Source organism: Mytilus californianus, unplaced genomic scaffold (genome assembly GCF_021869535.1).
Source record: "Mytilus californianus isolate M0D057914Y unplaced genomic scaffold, xbMytCali1.0.p SCAF_5, whole genome shotgun sequence".
NCBI lineage: Eukaryota > Metazoa > Mollusca > Bivalvia > Mytilida > Mytilidae > Mytilus > Mytilus californianus.
The window spans coordinates 73,176,075-73,197,744 of record NW_026262701.1 but is presented as its reverse complement, the minus strand read 5'-3'; the positions used below and the strand labels follow the sequence as shown (position 1 = coordinate 73,197,744).

The window sequence follows — 21,670 nt, the reverse complement described above, 5'->3', positions numbered from 1 at the left end:
GAACTCCTTGGCAGTGTTTAGACGCACCCACATTAAGGTATAGAGATACAAAAAAAAAAGACAAGTGCTTTTCGAACATACAGTGAAAAAATTACCGAGAATCAAGGGTTGGATAAAGCAATCAGAATAAGGTTATAACTTGATCATTCTTGTATTAAAACACACTTACTTAATACTGGGACTAACCGTCACTTAATTAACTATTCCCAACTTCATTATTAAAAAGTCGATATATGCTTGTTGTAAATTTAATCCAGAGTCTTCAAATATATGTCTCTGTTTAATAAATCAGTTAATTTTTTTTAAATATTAACCAATTTTGTTCACAAATAACAAATATATTAAGGTTTCAAAATTGTTATGTTATGTATTGAAAACCAGTTATTCGTGAACTGCATTCAAATTAGTTTCATATCTCCATGTCTCAATTTATTAAGGGACATAGTCGTCTTTGTTTTTCCGAGTATTCAGCTTCTGTCCTTTGTTTTACCGATAGCAACTCTTCGATGTTGGAGGTACGAATAAATATCATTTCCGGTAAAAATAAACGCATGTGAATTTTTCATCTTTATTTAAAAATCGCAAAAAATGTTAACAACGAAGACTTTTATCAAGAAGACAAAGAAAGGAAGTATTATAAAGATTGTTCGTGAACATTATCTCCGTGATGACATCACATGCGGTTGTCAGTGTTGCACAATCTGCGACCAAAACGATGCCAAACCTTTGGAGAGCAAACCGGTCAACAAAAGCAAATTATGCAAGAAGTCACACTATCTTATCTTGGATACCAATGTAGTTTTTCATCAGGTATAAACTCTACAGGTTCCTGTTTAATTTATTGAAATCCGGGTTAGTTGTGCCCACATTAATGTTAGCACCATCAGGCATCACTGCATCAGCAGTCTTCACGACAAACTTTTGAATCCACAGTCCTGCTAAATTTTACTACATGTATAGTTTTAGTTGGATTCTATTGGCCTGTAGACCTGATTTTTACAGACCTGACAGAAATTTTGCAAACCTGGGCTAGTTGGCCTGTGGTTAAGCGTGAAGACTGCATCAGTCCTTTCAGCCTTATTCCTGTATTATCATTGTTTCACCCTCATTAATTCATTATTCTAATTGATCAAGAATATGAACAGTTAAATTTCTCTATGTGTATTTGGCCATGAATGTAGATGTAAAAAATGAAAACTAACCCCATCATGCAATACACTTGGCTGCTATTTTTCAGCAGAGACATCACTGTAAAATTTTATGTCATATAAAAAAAATATTCTGTCACAACAATGCAAAAGTGGTTATTTAATGATGTCAATAGTTCAAATGTTCATTGTTGTAAAATCTCTGAGCAAATGTTGCAGATTTTGGAAAAAATGATAAGGTCTATCAGCCCTCAAAGTAGCTTCTGAAATGAGGTTGCCAATTGGCCACCAGACATGAAAATTTAGTAGCCAACTCAAAATTTCAGTGGCCAGGAAATAATTTCAGGTCGCCTACATTTTTTTTTATAGCTAAACAACCCTTGTGAAATAAAAGTATTAAGTTTTTGTTGGGTTTTTATGCTGTCGAGTGTAGAAAATAGTTTGTGTAAATCAACTGTTAAAAACCACATGATTTATTTGATATCACATTCATTGACATTGTACATGTTTTAAAACAGTCTGCGATGTTAAGCCGTAGCCCAAAGCCCAAGTCTAGTAAAAATCTCATCAGACTTGTGCAGAAGCACTGGTGATTGCCCGATCGGTCAAGTGAACATCTGAAATCGTTTGCTTAATTGTAGCCAGTATCTTATTGAATCGATGAGAACAAGTTACAAAATTGTCGCCGACCTTGTTTCCATCCGTTTACTGATGAAATCAAGAACAAGACTCGACCATGTGCTTTCAATAAACACAATCTATAAATGCCAATGGTTTTCTTTTTAACGGCACGTAGTAGTCCAAGTTGTGACTGAGTGCGGAAATACGAAGATAGATGTATATAAATCCTGTCAGTAAGTCAACGACAACAAATTGCTTACAAATGAACTACAAGTACTTGATGCAATAAACACTGACAAGATCAAGCTTAAATCTAAAAGGCGCTTGAAATACAGTAAAAATTTGTGTTACTGTCAAGCGCTCAGACGATTTTTTAAAACCCGACTCTAATCAGGGCAAACTTTCCGAAAATTTACGGTCGTCAGATTTTCAATATTCTAAAAGCCTAAATGGCAACCAGTTATGAATTTTTGGTCGCCAATCAGCTTTTAAAGTCGCCCAGGCGACCATTTCAGTAGACTAAATTGAGGGCTGTCTATATTATGACCAACTGGTATTTTGTACAGCTGATTTGTATATGAATATTTCTAATTGTAAGTATTGCAAATAACCTTGTCGCCAGTGCATTGCAATGAGACAAATGATTTAAAGTAACATTTATTTGACAGTTTTGACACTGACATATGCCAGATACAATTAACTCTTGTTGTCTTGAACTCGGTTGACTCGAAATTTCAGATGAGTCGAAGTTTTCCCTTGGTCCAGAACTTCATTCCATATAAAAAAATGTATTTGGACTCCTGATGAGTTGAAATTGGATGAGTCAAAATTTCGGTTGACTTGAACCAAAAGTTAACAAAAGCATTCAAATTGCATTTTTATCTTGAACTAATACACTTATGTCAAAACATGACCTTGGGGATTTAAGTGGATTGAAGAGTTCATCTGACAATAAACGTGTAAGTAAAATTTCCGGTCACTGACCACTGTATTGATTTATGACATTCTTTTTCCACGAGTGTTTAATACCTAAGATTACCTTGATCACCATAAAAATAATTAGTGATACATTGTTATAGTTTATGAAAAATTATTTAAAATGATTTAAAAACAACCATAACATTAATGAGCTTGGTTGTGCCTAAAGTAAGGATTTAGACCGTGATCAACTAAAAACTACTCAATCGGCGTCTTTAATCTTTTTATTTTTTCTCTTGCAGAAAAAGATTGAAATAAAAGAAAATGAAAAGAAATTTATATTTTCAAAAAATCTCTTGTATACGAGAATGAACAATTTTGTCAACTTTAAATCACGCTAAGAATGATTGGAAATTACTCTTCTGGCTTAAAGCCACAGGAAAAAAATGGAACTGTACAAAGAAATAAATGAGACGAAAAATCATAAAATTTTATTATTATATTAATAGACCATTACATTTATATACATCGATGTCAGGCCAGAATATTGATCCCTACCCATATTCATCTGGATTTATTTTAGCCTCACCAAGCTAAGCAAGAGTTGTGTCCCTTGGTCTGTCAAACTTCATGTATTCCTATGAGTCGCACTACAGGTATCTCGAAATATTTCTCTGGTCATGCTGACTTCGAGATATCGACAGTCAACTGTTTCTAATAGTTTATTATTTATATTTCCACTTATGTTTAATGGACAATCCTTCATTTTGAATCCAGTTTGTGTTCAGTATTTCTGCTATTGCTTTTATGGAATTCTAATTGTTCAAACCATTTTCAGTTATTCTTTATAATCTTCTGAATTAAAAAATTAATCATACCAAGCTGAGCGATATTAGAACAAAAACATGCATCAACATGTGAGTCATTAATTTGCATCAATCCATGTTAGATATATCTCATATTTAGAATCTGGCATCTAAGGAAAGAAATAAGTTATTAGCTAAAGCTGTCAAATTTGGTTCTCTAACTTAAGTTTGCCTCAATCAAATGTTATGAAACTTGTACACAATATATAAACAAGGAGATGTGGTTTGATTTCGAATGAGACAACTATCCATCAAAGTTCACGACCCTATCTAGGAGGGTCTGGGGGCATGCCCCCCCAGAAAATTTTGATACAAATGAAGCTAAATCCTGTGTTCTGGAGCATTTCCAGAGGGTTTTGAACATGTTTTGTTTCATGAAATTTCACTGGTTTGCTAATAAAAAATACCAAAAAAAAAATATTTTCATATTTTAATCATCTATATTAAGAATGTGTTCGACTTATTTTGAAGACCCCTTTAGATCATAACTTCATTATCATCCTCATTTTACTTATCATTATTACTAGTGTCTTTAATGAAGATGGATAAGTAAGGGATTTAAAAATACACCCACAAAAGACTTAGAGGAAAGGTTTGCCCTTGCTGTTTTTTGTCATAATTCTTCATGGACTCCTTCTTTTCCTTGTTGTTTGCCAGTTTATTTTTTTTTTTGCAGGACAAGATTTTATTCCTAAAAATCTGCAAATTTTTACCACAGACCAAGGATTTGTATAGTATACAAATCCTTGCAGAGACCTTTACTGTTAATTTTGTATATATATTTCTACTTCTACCAGTACGCGGCCACCATCAATAAGTTGATTATTTTGCCACTTTTTGGATGCGCATTTAAAATTTAGACAAAAAAAAATAAATATTGAATTGATTTGAATTGAATTTGTGCTATACATCATATATACATTATATGACAATAATTCAGAGATATTGTTTGCCTCAAATTACATTCGAAATACAGCTTTTTCCCCAAGAGAAAATTCCCAATTAATAAAAAAATGGCTTAAAATTCCTCCCAATGAGTTGTACATTTTTGCCAAACAGTGATGGTATCGGTAGTAATGTATGTAAATTTCGTAGTCATGTTATTATTTTGATATTATGAAAGCACTTTTGAGATCCAGATTTCTGATTAGAAATCATCACGGTGTTTGTAACACACGTGGTTTTCAATGTATTAAGTATATTTTAGAAAAGGTGTTTTCAAATGATACATCTGAAAAATCACATATCAAATTTATGAAATATGTACTAGGTGTAAATAAGAAATCCAGTAATCTTGCTGTGACTTCTGAACTAGGGAGATACCCAATGTATTTTTAGCTCACCTGACCTGAAAGGTCAAGTGAGCTTTTCTCATCACTTTGCGTCCGTCGTCCGTCGTCCATAAACTTTTACAAAAATCTTCTCCTCTGAAACTACTGGGCCAAATTTGACCAAACTTGGCCACAATCATCATTGGGGTATCTAGTTTAAAAAATGTGTCCGGTGACCTGGCCAACCAACCAAGATGGCAGCCATGGCTAAAAATAGAACATAGGGGTAAAATGTAGATTTTGGCATATATCTCTGAAACCAAAGCATTTAGAGCAAATCTGACATGGGGTAAAATTGTTTATCAGGTCAAGATCTATCTGCCCTGAAATTTTCAGATGAATCGGACAACCCGTTCTTGGGTTGCTGCCCCTGAATTGGTAATTTTAAGGAAATTTTGCCGTTTTTGGTTATTATCTTGAATATTATTATAGATAGAGATAAACTGTAAACAGCAATAATGTTCAGCAAAGTAAGATCTACAAATAAGTCAACATGACCAAAATGGTCAGTTGACCCCTTAAGGAGTTATTGCCCTTTATAGTCAATTTTTAACCATTTTTCGTAAATTTTTGTAATCTTTTACAAAAATCTTCTCCTCTGAAACTACTTAGACAAATTTAACCAAACTTGTCCACAATCATCATTAGAGTATCTAGTTTAAAAAATGTGTCCGATGACCCCGCCCGCGAAACCAAGATGGCCGACATGGCTAAAAAATAGTACATAGGGTAAAATGCAGTTTTTGGCTCATATCTCTGAAACCAAAGCATTTAGAGCAAATCTGATGAGGATAAAATTGTTCATTAGGTCAAGATCTATCTGCTCTGAAATTTTCAGACCAATCAGGCAACCCGTTGTTGGGTTGCTGCCCCTGAATTGGTAATTTTAAGGAAATTTTGCCGTTTTTGGTTATTATCTTGAATATTATTATAGATAGAGATAAACTGTAAACAGCAATAATGTTCAGCAAAGTAAGATCTACAAATAAGTCAACATGACCAAAATGGTCAGTTGACCCCTTAAGGAGTTATTGCCCTTTATAGTCAATTTTTAACCATTTTTCGTAAATTTTTGTTATCTTTTACAAAAATCTTCTCCTCTGAAACTACTTAGACAAATTTAACCAAACTTGTCCACAATCATCATTAGAGTATCTAGTTTAAAAAATGTGTCCCATGACCCCGCTCGTGAACCAAGATGGCTGACATGGCTAAAAATAGAACATAGGGGTAAAATGTAGATTTTGGCATATATCTCTGAAACCAAAGCATTTAGAGCAAATCTGACATGGGGTAAAATTGTTTATCAGGTCAAGATCTATCTGCCCTGAAATTTTCAGATTAATCGGACAACCCGTTGTTGGGTTGCTGCCCCTGAATTGGTAATTTTAAGGAAATTTTGCCGTTTTTGGTTATTATCTTGAATATTATTATAGATAGAGATAAACTGTAAACAGCAATAATGTTCAGCAAAGTAAGATCTACAAATAAGTCAACATGACCAAAATGGTCAGTTGACCCCTTAAGGAGTTATTGCCCTTTATAGTCAATTTTTAACCATTTTTCGTAAATTTTTGTAATCTTTTACAAAAATCTTCTCCTCTGAAACTACTTAGACAAATTTAACCAAACTTGTCCACAATCATCATTAGAGTATCTAGTTTAAAAAATGTGTCCGATGACCCCGCCCGCGAAACCAAGATGGCCGACATGGCTAAAAAATAGTACATAGGGTAAAATGCAGTTTTTGGCTCATATCTCTGAAACCAAAGCATTTAGAGCAAATCTGATGAGGATAAAATTGTTCATTAGGTCAAGATCTATCTGCCCTGAAATTTTCAGACCAATCAGGCAACCCGTTGTTGGGTTGCTGCCCCTGAATTGGTAATTTTAAGGAAATTTTGCCGTTTTTGGTTATTATCTTGAATATTATTATAGATAGAGATAAACTGTAAACAGCAATAATGTTCAGCAAAGTAAGATCTACAAATAAGTCAACATGACCAAAATGGTCAGTTGACCCCTTAAGGAGTTATTGCCCTTTATAGTCAATTTTTAACCATTTTTCGTAAATTTTTGTTATCTTTTACAAAAATCTTCTCCTCTGAAACTACTTAGACAAATTTAACCAAACTTGTCCACAATCATCATTAGAGTATCTAGTTTAAAAAATGTGTCCGATGACCCCGCTCGTGAACCAAGATGGCCGACATGGCTAAAAAATAGTACATAAGGTAAAATGCAGTTTTTGGCTCATATCTCTGAAACCAAAGCATTTAGAGCAAATCTGATGAGGATAAAATTGTTCATTAGGTCAAGATCTATCTGCCCTGAAATTTTCAGACCAATCAGGCAACACGTTGTTGGGTTGCTGCCCCTGAATTGGTAATTTTAAGAAAATTTTGCAGCTTTTGGTTATTATCTTGAATATTATTATAGATAGAGATAAACTGTAAACAGCAATAATGTACAGCAAAGTTAGATCTACAAATAAGGCAACATGACCAAAATTGTCATTTGACCCCTTAAGGAGTTATTGCCCTTTATAGTCAATTTTTTACAATTTTCATAAATTTTGTAAATTTTTGTAAATTTTTTTTTTTCTTTTTAAAATTTCTTTATTTCCATCAGTTGCTTGTTACATTGTCTTCAACAAGTCCAAGCTTCTTGTGAAGAATAAATATAATTTTCAATTCTATTATATTAATAAATAAAACATCAATCTAATAAATGTTTCTTAACATTAACTAAAAATTTAACTTCTTCTAACTTTTTTGAATAATACATTCGTTTTGTAAATTCTCTAATGAATAGACAAAAAACATCAAGTCTTTTCATTTTCTGATCAGATACATAGTAGGATTTATAAATTGAAAACCCAATTATAGTAATAAGATAGTTAAAGCCAAAATAATATTTATCAGATATTTTATAGCCAAAAACAATATCTTTCAATGTGATAGCTTTTTCTATATTTACTTTTTGCAATAAATTATGAATTTTTCTCCAAAAATCGTTTAAAAGAGAACATGACATAAAATAATGTTGATAATCTTCTTCAGTAAAGCATTTGTTACATAAATCATTGTCTGTTACCTTCCATCTAAACAATAACTTTTTAGTAGGTAATATACTTTGTAAAAGTTTCCATCGATACATCTTCAATTTATTTTCTTCTAAATAGTGAAAAATAAAGTTGTACAATGGTTTCAAATGAAATTCTGTCTGTAATGGTAGTAGTACATTTAACCATACATTTATACCAATCGGTTTCACAACTTTTTTCTTTACTAATCTGTTATATAATAACTTATTTGACAAAAAAGAAATGTCAATATAATTACCACTTATTGACAAACATTGTCTGTTTACATTGACTATACTTCTCGTGGAATTCTCTGATCTAAGACATTGTAACCAATCTTTTGGAATTGCTTTTTTTATGGATGTCAACTCAGCTATCCAGTTGGATTTATTTTCAATTTTTTGCAAAATTACATCTTGTGAAATTTCCCCATTTTCATCTAAAATATCATTTATATAAATCAAATTACCTTTTATCCAATTTTTGAAAAAAAGACTTTTGTTATTAAATTTAATGTATTTATTCCCCCAAATAATTTGTTTTCTAATTTCGTAAAAGGTTTTTGGTATATCTGTCTGTCCTCCTCCTACTTTCATCCAGCATTTTAATACATTTTTATAAAATTTTGGTAAATTAGGTAGATATTGATCAACTTTATTATAATCCATATTCATATAAACTGCTAGGCAATTTTTTCCTGAGCCTTGTAAATATTTTAAAGGTATAAGTTGCCATCTGGCAATATCTTTATTTAAGATTCTACCTATCCATGATGCTTTTAGTGATTCAAAGTGACTTTCAATGTCAATCATATTCAAACCCCCGTTTTCATAACTACCAATCATCGTATTTCTTTTAACTTTATCTGGTTTGTCATTCCAGATAAATTTAAAACATTTTCTTTCTATGTCTTTTTTATATTTTTCTGGAAATACACATGAGCTAGCTAAAAAGGTGAAGAGTGGTATAATCAAAGACTTTATTATCAAAATTTTCCCTAACATAGTGAGATTTCGCTTTTTCCAAAGAGTAAGTAATTTATCCATTTTATCTATTTTATTTTCAAAATTTAATTTCTCACATTCTTCATTATCATTTCCAAAATAAATCCCTAAAGCTTTTACAGGTTTATCTGTCCAGCTAATATTTGCAATTTTGTCTTTACTATTTTTGAGTTTTCCTATCCATATCCCTTCTGTTTTATTTTTATTTATAATTAATCCCGAATAAGATCCAAAGATTTCAATTTCATTCAATGCTAGTTCGATGTCATTTTTATCATTAAAAAATAAAGTTGTGTCATCAGCTAATTGGCTTATTTTAATACAATGTGTTTTTGTATCAAATTTTATCTGAAATCCCTTTATATCTTCGTTATTTCGAAGTCTCAGTGCCAATATTTCAACGGATATTACAAAAAGTAGAGCAGATAAAGGACACCCTTGCCTTATCCCTCTTGAATTCTTAAACATTTCTGAAATCCACCCATTATTAATAGTACATGTTTGAATATCAGTATACAAAGTTTTAACCCAATTTATGAATGATTCATTGAATCCAAAGTGATATAAAGTATCTAACATAAATTTCCATTCAAGAGTGTCAAAAGCTTTTTTAAAATCGACAAAAACAATAGCCCCTTCTATATTATATATATCTGCATAATCTATAATATCTTGTATTTGCCTTAAATTAAATCCAATGAATCTATTTTTTATGTATCCAGACTGATCTGTGTTTATGAGTTTTGGTAAAACTTTTTTCAGTCGTGGAGCTAGTACATGGGACAATTTTTGTAAATTTTTACAAAGTATTTTCCACTGTAATTACCGGGCCAAGTTCATTATAGATAGAGATAATAGTAAGGAGCAAGAATGTTCAGTAAAGTATGATCTACAAACACATCACAATCACCAAAACACAATTTTGTCATGAATCCATCTGTGTCCTTTGTTTAAATATGCACATAGACCAAGGTGAGCGACACAGGCTCTTTAGAGCCTCTAGTTATATTATATTAGCAATGTTAAAATATTATCATCGACTAGATAATTCTAAGAACATGTTATTATATGATGCATATTTATGTAGTAAAGAACTTCACAGTAATAAAGTGAATACATGGTTCTCAAGTATAGACTGTATTTTACAAAAGCTGGGCATACAAACATGTAATTTAAATACCAGTATCTACTCTTTCACAAAATTTATCAAAGATAAGCTATATAAAAACTATCTCCATTTCTGGAAGGAAAATAGAAATAAAATTTTACAATCAGATCAAGGTAAACTTAATACAATGTACCTATTTTTCCTTTAAAACTCTATTTTGTTTTGAAAAATATTTGGATCTAAAAGATTTTAGATTAAGGCAATCAATCTGTAAGATTAGAATAAGCGCTCATCCATTAAGGATTGAGACTGATAGATATGCCAAAATTTATGTGAATAGAACACTTAGAAAATGCTTATACTGTATATTAAATAAAGTTGAAGATGAGATACACTTTGTGACTGAATGTCCACTATATGTTGATAACAGAAATGAGTTTTTTACTGAAATTTCTCTAACTTGTAATAATTTTCAATCTTTAGACAATTTTTCAAAGTTTTCATGGCTATTTACACAAGAAAATTTAAATATGTATAAATGTTTGGGAAAGTATTTATCTAAAAATATTGAGAGAAGAAGAAGTTCAAAGATAATAAATGCAAATTAGCCACAAATACACATATTTTGAGTGGTATATGATTTTGAATGGTATATTTCAAAGATGTGAATTGTATTATCTGGTTCTGTCCTGGCCTTTTATAGCATTTTTTAATAGTATTAAACGATGTTGTTTTCTTATATGTCTCTAATTTATGTCTAATCTTATGTACTTGTATGTAATGTGATGAAAGCTCTTTATAGGGCCCTTTAATTGGAAATAAAATATTCTTATTCTAGTACCTTCATTGTTTCCGTTTCTTTGCCCTTCTCAAAAAGTACCTTTCATGTTAAAAATGTCTGACAATCAAAATATACGTGAATAAACTGTACAATAAAGACAGTTAAGGTCAGCAAAAAATCTGGGATTTGTTGACAATTAAAATTTTGTGAAATTCCCAGTTGTAAACAAAATTTTGACTAGCCCGTCGGACTACTGTGATGAAAACTTTACTAGCCCTCCCTAATTTTTACTAGCCTCGGGCTAGCGGACTAGCGTTAGTGTCGAACCCTGCCATACAGCCTTCAAGAATGAGAAATACCCATACTGTATATAGTCAGCTTTAAAAGGCCTTGATATGTCTATAATATGAAACAATTCAATTAAGAAAACTAACGGCCTACTTTATAACAAATCAATTTACGAAAAACAAATATGGCAGACATGAACCAACGACAAATAGTCAGCTTTAAAAGGCCTTGATATGTCTATAATATGAAACAATTCAATTAAGAAAACTAACGGCCTACTTTATAACAAATCAATTTACGAAAAACAAATATGGCAGACATGAACCAACGACAACCACTGAACTACAGGCTCCTGAGTTGGGACAGGCACATCAAAAATGCTTATTTACCACAAAACACAGATCAAGTTTGAATTTGGGTAGCATAACTTTTACCTTTCGTGAGTTTAATCCTTTATATATGAAAAAACTGCTGAATTTGCGTTTCTTTTCTCTAACTTTAATTTGCATCAACCAAATGTTATGAAACTTAAGGACAATGCCTATTACCATAAAACACAGATCAAGTTCGAATTTGGGTGACGTCACTTTTACAGTTCTCTAGTTATGTTCCTTTATAACATTATATGCAAATAGGGACATCATCTGTGTCCCATGGACACATTGTCCATTTATTATTATTATAATTGTGGACATCAGTTGATCAATCCCAATTAATGTATATTGAATCAATTACCGCTATAATAATACGAGACATTGTCATGATTTTTCCATTTTTAAACCAGTGTTTTTATTTTTTAGATTGATGTAGTAGAAGATCCTTCCATTCAGAATGTTATAGTTCTACAGACTGTTTTAGAGGAGGTAAGAGCATATATCAGTGTATATACATGTATATTAAATTTTACAAAAAATAGGATATGAAACGATAAGGACTTCTCTATAACTTCAAAATTTGTGCTTATGTGTGGAGGGTTATTGAGAAATGACTTTTTTAATCCACCATTTCAACAAAAAAACTGTTCCAATTTCAGATTAAAGATTTTTATAGGGACAACACACATTTTTTATTATTTAAGTTTCTCCCTCCCCAACATTTATTATAGAACAACCCTTTGTACAGAAAAATAAAGAGATGATTTAGTATGAAAATAATTAGGGCCCCGCGGAATGGCGGACGCCCTATAGTGATCAGTCTGTTCGTCCGTAACAAATTGTGTCCACTCTATATCTAGAGAACCGTTATGATTTCAAAGTTTATACTTGACATGTATATTAACCAACACCAGAGGGTGTGTCATAATGTATGTACAAATTCCTAGGTCAAAGGTCAAGGTCAAAAACTTTGGTTTCAGTTGAGAACCCCATGTCCTATGGTAAAGATCGTGTCTGCTCGATATCTTGAGAACCGTTATGATTTCAAAGTTTATACTTGACATGCATATATAACAAACACCAAAGGGTGTGTCATAATTTATGTACAACTTCCTAGGTCAAAGGTCAAGGTCAAAAACTTTGGTTTCAGTTGACAACCCCATGTCCTATGGTAAAGATACAAATTTTTAACGCACATTATTCACAGCTGGGCCCAAAGAGATGGGTCCCATCTCAATGATATCTAGTTCGATTAGCTTTCAGTAAGAATAGATGTGAGATGGAGTTCATCTGATTTTGATTAATTGATTTTTTGGTGTTCTAACACCACTTTCAGCACTATTAGCTATTTTGTGGCAGCCAGTTGTTTAATTAACTTTTAATTTAAATCTGATTTTGAATGTTTTCACTCCTTTATCTTTTTATAGTTGGACTTATGATATTGTAGCAGATAGTGGTGTACTATCCCCATATTATTTAACCCATGAGCAGGCAGTATTTAGGTTATAAAGGCTTTAATATAGTAGTGTTCTAAAAGGGGACTTAAAATTAATCTGGTGAATTTAATTTTTTAAGTTCATTAGTATAAACATTGATTTATCAACTGTTCGCTTACATACATGCCACCTTAACACAAGATGGGTATATTATAACAAATTTATCATTAAAATAAGTCAATTAATTAGAGTAAGAACTTTAAAAACATGAAATCTTAAATGTGTATAATATTTAAACAGTATTTAAGGTATTGTCGGACTTATTTTGCAAAATGATGAATATTATGGGATCTTATATTTTGGTAGGTATCCGTTTTCGTGGATTGACACACTTTTTTTGGATATTTGATTTGATTTTCCCTGGAAAGTTATGAGTCCACAGTACATGTGATAAAGTTGATACATTTATTATACCCCACGCAATGAGTTGCGGAGGGTATAATGTTTTTGACCCGTCCGTCAGTCCATCAGTCCGTCAGTCCGTCAGTCCTGTTTCTTGTCATCGCAACTCCTCTCAAACCACACAACAGAATTTCACGAAACCTTTTTAGATAATAAGGACATACTATGTAGTTCTGCATATCGACAGGAAATTACGATTCAATTCTTTTTCTAGGAGTTACGCCCCTTTGAACTTATTTACTTTAATGTACTACTGCAACAGTTTGTCATCGCAACTCCTCTCAAACCACACAACAGAATTTCATGAAACCTTTTCAGATAATAAGGACATACTATGTAGATGTGCATATCGACAGGAAATTACGATTAAATTTTTTTTCCAGGAGTTACGCCCCTTTGAACTTATTTGCCCAATATACTACTGCAACCTTTTGTCATCGCAACTCCTCTCAAACCACACAACAGAATTTCATGAAACTGTGTAGATAATAAGGACATACTATGTAGATGTGCATATCGACAGGAAATTACGATTCAATTTTTTTTCCAGGAGTTACGCCCCTTTGATTTTTATTTGCCCAATATACTACTGCAACCTTTTGTCATCGCAACTCCTCTCAAACCACACAACAGAATTTCATGAAACCTTTTCAGATAATAAGGACATACTACGTAGATGTGCATATCGACAGGAAATTACGATTCAATTTTTTTTCTAGGAGTTACGCCCCTTTGAACTTATTTGCCCAATATACTACTGCAACCTTTTGTTATCGCAACTCCTCTCAAACCACACAACAGAATTTCATGAAACTGTGTAGATAATAAGGACATACTATGTAGATGTGCATATTCACAGGAAATTATGATTCAATTTTTTTTTCTGATACAATTTTTTTTTCTTACACTTATTTTATTTCTCCAATGACAATGTGGGGACGTGGGGTATGTGAGCGCGCTCATTAAGGTTCTTTAATTTTTTTAAGTAAAAGTTTTAGTACTGGTTGTTGAAAAGGTATAAGAATACATATTAGAATTGTTATTTTACTATTAAGTATTGTTAATTTATCCTTACTTACAAAGTTTATGTATCAACCTTTAACAGATTCGACACAGAAGTGCTCCTGCCTACAAGAGAGTGAAAGACTTCATAGCAAATCCAGACAAACATTTCTACACATTCTGTAATGAATTCAACAAGTAAGTAAATATTTCAATTTTTATACGGTCGCAAAAAAATTTTTGAGGTCGTATGATGTTGGCGTCGTCGTCGTCCGAAGACACATTAGTTTTCGCACTCTAACTTTAGTTTAAGTTAATGGATCACAATGAAATTTTACTATAAGGTTCAATACCACAAAAGGAAGGTGGGGATTGATTTTGGGGGTTATGGTACTAACAGTTAAGTAATTAGGAGCCAAAAAGAGGCCAAAAATAAGCATTTTTGTAACTTCCAGACATAACTTGTGTGTGAGTGTATGGATCTCTCTGACATTGTACCACAAGGTTCCATATCACAAAGGGTATGCTGGGATTGCTTTTTGGGGTAATTGCCTCCAAATTTTAGGAATTAGGGGCCAAAAAGGGGCAAAAAACAAGCACTTTTCTAGTTTCATGACAATAACTTGTGTGTAAGTCTATGGATCTCTCTGACATTGTATCACAAGGTTCCATATCACAAAGGGAATGCTGAGATTGATTTTGGGGGTAATTGCCTCCAAATTTTAGGAATTAGGGGACAAAAAGGGGCAAAAAACAAGCATTTTTCTAGTTTCCAGACAATAACTTGTGTGTAAGTGTATGGATCTTTATGAAATTGTACTACAAGGTTCCATATCACAAATGGAAAGCTGAAATTGAGTTTGGGGGTAATTGCCCAAAAAGTTTAGGAATAAGGGGCCAAAAAGGGGCCCAAAATAAGCATTTTTTTAGTTTCCAGACAATAACTTGTGTTCAAGTGTATGGATCTCTCTGAATTTGTAATGCAAGGTACCATACCACAAAGGGAAGGCTGGGATTGATTTTGGGGGTAATTCCCCCAAAATTTAAGTAATTAGGGGCATAAAAAGGCAAAAAACAAGCATTTTTCTAGTTTCAGGACAATAACTTGTGTGTAAGTGTATGGATCTTTATGAAATTGTACTACAAGGTTCCATATCACAAAGGGAAAGCTGGGTTTGAGTTTGGGGGTAATTGCCCTAAACGTTTAGGAATTTGGGGCCAAAAAGGGGCCAAAAACAAGCATTTTTCTAGTTTTCAGAATAACTTGTGCTCAAGTGTATGGATCTCTCTGAAATTGTACTGCAAGGTACTATACCACAAAGGGAAGCCTGGGATTGAGTTTGGGGATGATGAATCATAAGGGGGTTCAACAAATTGGGGGGGGGGGGGGGGGGGGGGGATTTTTTTTCCTTTTTTTCCTTTTTTTTTCTTTAAAATTTTCCATTTTAAATTGGTTATTTCTGATTTATATATAAAATCAAATAATAATGATATGGTTTGAATAGGTAAATTAAAAATTTTTAAGTTCTTAGACCACTTTCATTCTGTGTCAGAAACCTATGCTGTGTCAAATATTTAATTACAATCCAAATTCAGTGCTGTATCAAGCTTGAATGTTGTGTCCATACTTGCCCCAACTGTTCAGGGTTCGACCTCTGCGGTCGTATCAAGCTGCGCCCCAGCGGAGCATTTTATTTTATATAAAAATAAGATGTGGTAGGATTGCCAATGAGACAACTATCCACCAAAGTTAAAACGAAATGGATGTAAGCAATTTTCGGCAACTGTACAGCCTTCAACAATAAGAAAAACCCATACTGTATAGTCGGCTTTAAAAGGCCCAGACATGAAAAAGTAGAGGAAGAAAATGATAAAAAAAATTTGTTCATCTCACTGCTAGGGAATAAATTTTTACATGATATTGTTGATTATGCCAGTTTAATTGTTGGACATGTGTTTCACAAAAATCCTCTCCATAGAAATCTTGAGTTTTGCCAAGAAGAATCCTTTCCTGTGAAAAGGTCTGATGAACTACATTGCAAAAAAAATTGTTTTATTCAAATGAATTTATTTTATTAGCCGATTAATTCCAGTTTAAAGCTACACATCCTTGTGATTGATAGTAAATGTAGCCTGACAGTAAATGTACTGCCTTATGGTTGAGTTAACATTATCTTTAAGTTTAAATAGTATCTTTTACATCTTTTCTTACCCTACTGTCTTGTTGCTAACCTGAAACAGGGAGATCAGGGGTAAAATAAACGTTACGATATGTCATTCTATGGACTGTTAATACTCTTCCTATTGTAGAGATTTTAAGTACAAAAAATGTATTTTCATCTAGTTATTTTTATTTTATTTTATTTTTTTTCACTTCAGAGATACATATGTTGAAAGACAGAAAGGAGAGAGTGCCAATGATAGAAATGATAGGGCTATAAGGGAGGCAAGTTTGTGGTACAAAAGACATTTAGAGGACCATGCTTCAGAAGATATTGATATTGTCTTACTTACAAATGATGAAGACAACAGAACAAAAGCCAAAGCTGAAGGGCTACAGTCATTCACAGGTATACAAAAATAACTAATTTAAAGTTGGTTCTTTCATTTTCAGAGAAAAAAAAGCCCCTGAACTATATCTACTGTACAAAACTGCTATTGCAGAACTCCAGGATTTGACATATATGCTAGCTCTCGACTGGTAAATGTGTAAAGGACTAAAGCGCTACATTAAAGAAGAAATTATACGTCAAAAACTAGAAAATATCAAGACAAAATAGACCATAGTGTGAAAGCATTTTTTTATCTGAATTACACTGTATTGACACTGTAATTTTATCAGTTTTAATGAATTTTTTTTTTACAGTTCAAGAATATGTTAAAAGTTTAAAAGATTGTGGATCTATTGTTGATCGTCTCTCCAGTACTGGTTCTCATGTGGTAAGTTCTTTATTTTTTTCGAAAAATGCCTTCATTAATCAAATGTTTTCAGTGGAGATTTATATTGACAACTACACTTACATGTAATGTAAATCTTTGACATCATATATCTTGTTATACACTTCTGATATTTCTTGGAAAAACCATTTTAAACCTCAAGCAGGAAGTTTACTTTCGATTAATATTAAAACTTACTTTTAATTTTTTATACTTTGTCCATTTATTATTCCAGCATTATAGATAATCATAGCTTTTACTTTTAATCAGTCTTAACTCTCTATTTGTACATCTAAAACATATTCCATTCATTGACACATACAACAAAAAAATGCTAACAGTGTATCTGTTACTATATAAAAATTCTTTTGGTTTGTATTATTAAACGTATTCAAAATAAAAAAAAATTGCTGTAAAATTGAGAAATCATTGTGATGTTTTTTTTATGCCAATAATGTAACTGGAGGATCTTTACATTTTTATATCCAATTGAAAAATGTTGTATTACTAAAATAGCTTTAAATCTCTTTTATGGATGAGATTGGTTAGAATAAATGTGCACATTAATTTCTGAATTCTCCATCATTTTTCAGGTTAAAACATCAAAAATTACATTAATGTACATTTCACTGGATAGAATTGGTAAAGCTAAACCACAAATACAATAACTTAACCAAACAGTTTTACCCATTATTAAACTAGTTATAAAAAAGAGCTTATTGTTGTCTTGCTTCCTTTGATATTATGAAAGTTATATAATTTATATATGTAATTTTTCAGAAATTTGGAGACAAAATTATGTATCCTGAACACTTGCCTTTGTCTACAATACAGAAGGGTATAAAAACTGGGAAATATTTACAGGGAAGTTACATGGCCAGCAGAGAGAATTACCTGGAAGCCAACGTCAGTGTTCATGATCAGGATAGAATGGTATGATTTCATTTGTCTCCCTTTGATTTCATTGTCTGACAATTGTCTCCCTTTGACTTCACTGTCTGTCAATTGACTCCCTTTGACTTTACTATGGCAATTGTCTTCCTTAAATTTCATTGGCTGACAATTGTTTCCCTTTAATTTCACTGTCTGCCAATTGTTTCTCTTAAATTTCACTGGCTGAAAATTGTTTCCCTTTGATGTCACTGTCTGGCAATTGTCTCCCTTTGACTTCTTTTTCTGGCAATTGTCTTCCTTTAATTTCACTGTTTGGCAATGGTCTTCCTTTGATTTCACTGTCTGGCAATTGTCTCCCTTTAATTTCACTGGCTGACAATTGTTTCCCTTTAATTTCACTGTCTGGCAATTGTCTCTCTTTAATTTCAATGGCTGACAATTGTTTCCCTACAATTTCACTGTCTGGCAATTGTCAGACAAAATGATAGAATGATAAGACAGTTCTCCTCTCATCCTGAGTTGTTGACGATTGTTTGATTTACCAGGCTTTACATACTACTGTGAATTCAGAAATTATTGCATACATTTGTCATTGAGATTGTTGGAGAATAGACACAAATGCGAGTTAAATTATTGCAATTTCAGGAAATCGCTGCATACACTTAATGCTATCAATATTTAAAAGGTTTCAATTTTTGCGACACATATCTCATCATTATTTTTGCAATAATAAAAAAAAATCTGAATTTACAGTATAATGTCAGGATAAAATGGTGTTATTTGTTTCACCTCAAGATAATTGTTCTTGATAAAATTCTAAGATTTTTTTTTGTATTGTCAGTTTAAAAAAATAAAAATAATAAAATATTTTTTTTCATCGAGGACAAAATATAGTATGCTTGGCTCCTTCCCTTGAAAAATCACAAAATATTATAAATATACTATCACTAGTACTCCATTCCTATGTAAACCGGGCATTTAATAGTTTGATGGATATAAGTCATGATATATTTTAATTTGGTGGTATATAGAATAAGTTAATTGTTTCAGAGGTGTTATGGCTATTATAAAAGTGGCAAAATTATGTGTATTTAGCTTCATCTTAAAACTGAATCACATTAGAAGATTCTGTCAAAAGATCTACAGTCAGTAAAATCGGACTTCTCAAATAGCACTATTACCATATAAATTACCGTTGTATTCCGTTGCAGATTTTTGTACAAGGTCACCAGAATTTAAATAGAGCGGTGAAGGATGACATTGTTGCTATTGAGCTGTTACCGGAGGAGGAATGGAGTTGTCCTTCTTCAATGGTGTTGGAGGAAACAGAAGAAAAGGCAGATGAAGATAATATGGAAATAGAGGTATCAGTTTGATTAATTCTTATAGTTCATACTAAAGTTCTTGGGTTTTTTCAGAAGGAGTAAAAAGGTTTCATTTAACATGTTTAATGAGTGAATGTCTAGTAAAACAGCTTAATACCATATTAAAAAAAAAAAAAAAAAAAATTCTTGCATTTACTTGAAAACATGGAGATAAGTAGTACAATAGTGAATATTTTTAAACTGATGCAGTTAACTGGAATGAACTTGATGTTTAAGGTTGTAAAAAATGTAGTAATAATCAGTATGGAGGCCACAAATATATTTTATTATTAATTAACTACTCTGTTATAGGACTTAATATGATCATAACTGCCTGTGCTATACAAAAGTGTCAACTCCGCCAATACAGATTTTGTTCTTATTGGCCTAGTTCTAATCCAGCCAATACAGGATTTCGGAACGTCTTGGATATTTAGATCGAAAGTCATGATGAACACCAACTTAATGTAAACTGTCGTTTGGAAGACGCTGTTTTATATACACACCATAAACATGCCAAAACATTTAGTGTGGCAAATATATCATGCTGAGGACGGTCAAATTCAATTAAAAAGCCTTTTGGAAGCAGAAAGTTTAATTATTTCAGGTTTGAGCAACAAAACTGTAGATTACCACTAATCTCATTTCTTGTCTACCTCACAGCTATTTAAATCATTTAATCAATTTAAGGGATACAAATTGATTTACTATTCACTTTCTCTTCTCATGTTTTTGTAAGGTGCCATTTATTTTTCAATCCAAACCAGGCATATGAATTGGTGAAGGGTGTCCTGTAATTGTTCAAGTCTTTGTTCTTTGGTCAATTGGTCTATGGATAGTTGTCTCATAGTCAATCATATTCAACTCGTTTTATTTAATCCTTTTGTTTCTGCATCTCTCATGCAATGGTAGTACCTTTCCAATAACTATTTATGTGTTGCATCTAAAAATGAATTGTAACACTTTATAGTGACTGAAAAGGGTGAACAAATCTTTTAAAAAAAAATGTAAACCACCTCGAAACAGCACCAGATCATTTGACATTGCAGCTTATAAAATGAAACTCAGATTTGGATAGTTCTATTTCAAGGTAAAAAATGTTAAACTCTTGTGAAATGAAATAAAACACACTCATAAAAAAACAGGTAAAAATGTAGTTAATAAAGATATCATTACTTGACTATTTCTGTATTGGCCTTGTTATTGGTCCATGGCCAGCTGCATTGGCCTTCAGTTTCGCCTCAGGCCAATACAGCAAGCCTCGGACCAATAACAAGGCCAATACAAAAATTGTCACGTAATGATATCATAGTATTGTAGACTTTTCATGAATTTTCCTTATTTTGGCCGAAAAACTTCTCTTGTTTAAAAAATAGCCATCTTTTATTTCTTTTTATACGCCCATTTACGGGACGTATTATGGTATACCGTTGTCTGTCCTTCTGTCGTCAACATGTCGGACAATAACTCAAAAACTCTTGCACCAATTCGCATGAAACTTTGGTGAATTGTTTATATCTATTGACATGAGCTCCCTTTCGTTTTTTTATAAATTTTAGATTTTACATTTCCAAGTTATGGGGTTTTATTCATTAAAAAAAGGGGGATTTTCCAGTTTTCGGACAATAACTCAAAAATGCTTTCAGCAGTTTTCATGAAACTTTGGTGAATTGTTTATCTCTATTGACGTAAGTTCCCTTTCGATTTTTATAAATATTAGATTTTATGTTTCCGAGTTATGTGATTTTATTCATAAAAAAGGGGGGATTTTCCAGTTTTCAGACAATGCTTTGAGCAACATGAAACTTTGGTGACTGGTTTATATCTATTAAGATAAGCTCCCTTTAGTTTTTCATGAATTTCTGATATGACATTAAGAAGTCATTGAACTTATTCTATGAAAAAGCGACGTGCGTATCATGCGCTCATGGCGCAGCTGTTTATTATTTAAAGCTGCAAAATAGACTAAACACAGAAAAAAAGAAATAATAGTTGCCTAACCTTTTAATTAAATCAAAAAGTTTTAGGGAAAAATTATATTTCTGACGTTA

General features: G+C 32.1%; 1 protein-coding gene across 1 annotated transcript in view; it reads left to right on the top strand.

The window, feature by feature from the left end:
- Positions 1-509: 509 nt before the first annotated feature.
- LOC127701422 (exosome complex exonuclease RRP44-like) overlaps positions 510-21,670 on the top strand; it is a 43,633-nt gene continuing 22,472 nt past the window's right edge. Inside the window, exons 1-7 of the mRNA XM_052205291.1 lie at positions 510-810; positions 11,951-12,013; positions 14,528-14,622; positions 16,804-16,994; positions 17,291-17,364; positions 18,142-18,294; positions 19,467-19,619. Of these exons, the coding sequence (XP_052061251.1) occupies positions 589-810; positions 11,951-12,013; positions 14,528-14,622; positions 16,804-16,994; positions 17,291-17,364; positions 18,142-18,294; positions 19,467-19,619 (951 nt within the window). The 5' untranslated portion in view covers positions 510-588. The remainder of the gene's footprint in view (positions 811-11,950; positions 12,014-14,527; positions 14,623-16,803; positions 16,995-17,290; positions 17,365-18,141; positions 18,295-19,466; positions 19,620-21,670) is intronic.